General features: G+C 38.7%; 1 protein-coding gene across 4 annotated transcripts; it reads left to right on the top strand.

Moving 5' to 3' along the window:
• Positions 1–507: 507 nt before the first annotated feature.
• Positions 508–3918, top strand: LOC125207418 (Tetratricopeptide repeat (TPR)-like superfamily protein). 4 transcript variants are annotated; one of them, XR_007173960.2, is made up of 4 exons: positions 508–2027; positions 3118–3209; positions 3428–3540; positions 3756–3918. XR_007173960.2 is itself a non-coding variant. In XM_048106748.2 (2 exons), the coding sequence occupies exon 1, from the start codon at positions 574–576 to the stop codon at positions 1984–1986; it is 1413 nt and encodes a 470-aa protein (XP_047962705.1). In that variant the 5' UTR covers positions 508–573; the 3' UTR covers positions 1987–2027; positions 3118–3918. The 4 variants fall into 4 exon arrangements, 1 of the variants encoding a protein (XP_047962705.1); XR_007173961.2 differs by adding an exon at positions 2979–3019 and having other exon boundaries at positions 3428–3918; XR_007173958.2 differs by having other exon boundaries at positions 3428–3918.
• The last annotated feature ends 397 nt before the right edge of the window (positions 3919–4315 follow it).

Raw genomic sequence — 4315 nt, 5'->3', positions numbered from 1 at the left:
TAACATTTTCCTTCCATCACGCCTCAAAATAGTTGTAGTCCAAGTTTCAGTTTAAATTTAATTGATCAATAATTTGAAATGTTCTAAATAATCTGAATGAAGTACTCCTTTTGGAGATGACATAAGATTTCATGAGACACTCCTTTTGTTCCACCATAAGTATAGCGATTCGCATTCTATTTGGATAGTCCCAACTAAAGTGATGCATTCAATTTTTTATATCTACTTTATTATTTTTTTATTTTTTATTATTTATCTCTCTTAAAAGAAGTATCTGGATCCTCTATGAAATTTGTAAGACAATCAGCTAATAGGTAGCCCACACGCTTGCTCGAGCTTCGGATACTATAACTGATAGCAAGTATTGATCGAATTGCATCGTGATAGTAATTATTTTAGATTTGTTGAATAAAACATTACATTTGGTGTAAAAAAGAAAATGTGATTTGATACATTAGTATGATTACTTTTTCTAAAAAAAAATAAAATGATTCAGTTTAGGCAGTCAACCACAAAACCCCCCAACAAAACCCTAGCTTGAATCCAAAATTGAAATTCCATCTCGAGAGTGAAATGGGGAGAATTCCACAGGCTTTCAAGAGGGTAGCCGCTCAATCCCCGGTTTCCACTCTCCTCAAGGCCAAAACCTCTTCCGCTTTGCAAGAACAGAAAGCCCCTCCTCATTCGCAGCGGAAGAAGAATTTTCCCCAGAAATATCCCGTCGCCAAAAATGATTCAGCACCAAAATCAACACTTCCGTCGCTCTTCTTCGAGTCTGCAAATCTCTCCGACGCCAAATCCCTTTTCAATTCGTTCATTTCCTCCACCACCGACGCCCCTTCCGACCCCAGCTTCTACAGTTCAATCCTACAATCATTCTCCTCCATTTCATCGCTCCAAGATTCAATCTTTTTCCTCAACCACATGGTGAAGCAGCACCCGCCCTTCTGCCCCAACCGCTTCACCTATCACACACTTCTTAAGCAGGCTTGTTCCTCCGCAGATGACCCGTCTCTCTCCGGTGTACACAATGTGCTCAACCTCATGACCAACAGCGGCTTTCCCCCTAATCAGGTCTCCACAGACGTTGCCGCGAGGGCCCTCTGCGAATGTGGACGAGAAGAGGACGCTGTCGAGCTCGTTAAGGAGCTCTCGACGAAGAATTCGCCACCCGACACGTACACTTACAATTTCATGGTGAGGCATTTGGTAAAGAATAGGTCTGTGAGTTCTGCGAATTCGTTTATAACTGATATGAAAGAGTTTTGTATAAATCCGGACCTTGTTACGTATACTATAATGATTGATAATGTGTGTAACACCAAGAATTTGAGGGAGGCGATGAGGTTGTTGAGAGTGTTGAGTGAGGAAGGGTTCAAGCCCGATTGCTATGTGTATAATACGATTATGAAGGGCTATGCGCATTTGAGTCAAGGCAGTGATGTGTTGGGAGTGTATAAAAGAATGTTGGACGAGGAGGTTGTGCCGGATCATATTACTTACAACACTTTGATATTTGGACTCTCGAAATCGGGTAGGGTTAAGGATGCTAAGAAGTTCTTGCAAGTGATGACTGAGAAAGGTCATACCCCGGATGCCATTACTTATACTTCGTTGATGAATGGAATGTGCCGAGAAGGAGATGCTTTGGGGGCATTAGCGTTGTTGGGGGAGATGGAACGGAAGGGGTGTAGTCCAAATTCATGTACGTATAACACTTTGCTTCTTGGATTGTGTAAGGGGCGGCAGCTGAATGAAGGAGTGAAGCTGTATGAAATGATGAAGAAATGCGATATGAAGCTGGAAACTGGGTCATACGGGACACTCTTGAGAGCATTATGTAGGCAGGGCAGAGCTGCTGAAGCTTATGAGGTTTTTGACTATGCCGTTGAGAGCAAAAGCATACCAGATGTTGCGGCTTATTCGACGTTGGAAAGTACTCTTAAGTGGTTGAAGAAAGCCAGAGAGCAAGGCCTTGTTGTTTGACAAAAGCTGCTGGTGCTCTTTTTTTCTTTAAGATATTTAGTGTAAGTGGTCATTGTTGGTTAAGTAGTGATAACAATACTTAATGCTCTTTGTCTTTTTCAATGTATTTCGTTGGATGTTCCCATACATTGGCCTTTTCTTTAATATATAATAGTCACAGATGCAGATTACACCTTTAAGACTCTGTGATACTGATAAGGATTTCTGTATTGTGTTAAAGTTCTTGTTTTCATATGTAAGGCAGTGTCATTTAGCTGCTCCGCTATCTTAAAGGGCTATAGGTATGTTGTATTCTGTTTTTTCAGAGTTGATTTAGAGGAAGTCTTGTTAGAAGCAATAGATTGTGAAGATCCCTCCAGAACTGGAGAAAAGCGCCATGCCAAATAATAATTTGCCATATGCGAGCCATTTGTTCAAAATGGCTTATGCAATAAGGGGTTATTATATCGATGATTGAAGTGTCATTTACAATAGGGTTAATCAGTAGGCCTTTTACTTGTCTAAATACTTCAATACATTTATGATTTATCAACAGTTCTATTCAAAGTGCAGCCATTTTCTTACATTTATTTTCTGAGAATGTCTTGTATGAGTGTTTGAGTGAATTATTCTGGAATGAAAATAATTGGAATAGAGCTAATGTAAAGAACTTGTGATGATCTAAGGTATTGTACTTGCCAAATATTGTAAACAGAGCACCATAAAAATCCTTAGCTACCTCAGAAGCAAAAACTGTGCTTTCAAATTCGTTCATCGATTAACTGTGACCTATTTGTATCTTTAGCCATATTTTTCCCACATCTGCCACTTTGAAGTTTATTGTGTGCCTGCGGGGTAGATATTGCAGCAGATTGATATTCTGCTGGTTTCAATTCTGTCATCCTTCACTATTATCTAGTTTTGATGAGCGACTAATGTGGCACTGCAAGTTTAAAAAATGAAGATTGTATAACCTTTTCACTTAGAGGTTGCTTTGGTTGTTGGTAGAGCAGATCAGACAAGGATACAGAACAAAATGGAAAAAATTCACTTGGTGAATAACTCTTAGCCTTAGCACATTTCACAATTTTTTAAGTGTGATTGATCATTTATGATAAACTAGACAATGGTGTGATATCACTTATTTTGCAGGTTCATTCGATATCAACAATACTTAACCTTTTTGTAGAAAGGCATGGGATACATGTTCAGAGCAGCTTCTTAAATTATCCGCTATAGTTCAGGTAAATGCCAGCCTAGATGGAAGTATAGTTGTGAATGTATGCTACTGGATTTAAGTGATTAGTTGTAATTAGACCTAGGTTCATGCCTAGCACTTGGGTCTTATTAGTGTTTTTCGTTGTTGTACATTTACGTTGATAGATTAACCTCTATATAGTTTCCTTCTCAAGTTCAACGACTAACTTGGTGTTGCACTGTTGTGTGATGTCCCCTTTGTCAGATGGATTTGATGTCCAGAAACATCGTCATGATTTCTATTCAGTTGTTATCAGCTTGCGTTGATATGTTTGTCATTTTTTCTCAACTGCGCGACTATGTTACTATAATTCAAAGGTGAGTTCCATTAGTAAGACAGCATAGACCGCCAAGTTCTTTAAGACCACCAAGATTAAAGTAGACCGAGTGACATGTGCCCAATCGATCAAGCGCATTGAGATACTTGCACGGTCTCAATTTCTTAAAGTGATGCATTTTACTTATATATGTTGCATTACGGCATGTATCACCAACTCTGTAGTTTTAGCTTACATTCGTCTTCGTCTCCACAGACAATGCTCGTAAGATCACATGCTTGCTGTCTCGTGTCGCTGTAGTGGAGTAATAAGCTATGAACTGCTCCATATTGGTTGTAGTGGAGCTGCAGAAATCTCATTGTAGTGGTTTCTTGTAAGGTAGCCATGATCTATAAATCAAATTGTCTTGATTCGATTCTTTGTATAGGGATAAGCTTTCTTTCTTTTATAAAATTGATAGAAGTTAAATGCATACAGTTGGATCTTTTCTGACCTTCAAACACATGCCAATGTCTCCTCTGCTCATTAGCAGAGGCTTTTGAGGTTTCTGATTTGAGTTTGTGGTAATGAATGTTTTTGTCCTTAAACAAAAATCTACTTTTATATTTCAATCTTGTTCCCCTTTTTACCTAAGTTTTTGGCTTAAGTCAAATCTTATTTTACAAACCACCCTCCGAATCTGTGATTGTTGAAGCTAATAATTAGCAAATCTACCAATTTCCAAGGAATGAGAGAATAGATTAGAATTTAAATCTAATGTCACATATTCTGGGTGCTTCCTTGTCTGCCTAACATAGCCTATCGTGCCAACTGAC

Source organism: Salvia hispanica, chromosome 6, assembly GCF_029641045.1.
Source record: "Salvia hispanica isolate PSC_SH4W2 chromosome 6, Shi_PSC_v1, whole genome shotgun sequence".
Classification (NCBI taxonomy): Eukaryota; Viridiplantae; Streptophyta; class Magnoliopsida; order Lamiales; family Lamiaceae; genus Salvia; species Salvia hispanica.
The sequence above is the reverse complement of the archived record's forward strand: the minus strand, read 5'-3'. Positions and strand labels throughout refer to the sequence as shown.

Coding starts and splice junctions, on each gene's coding strand:
- LOC125207418 (XM_048106748.2), top strand. CDS start 574: ATGGGGAGAATTCCACAGGCTTTCAAGAGGGTAGCCGCTCAATCCCCG.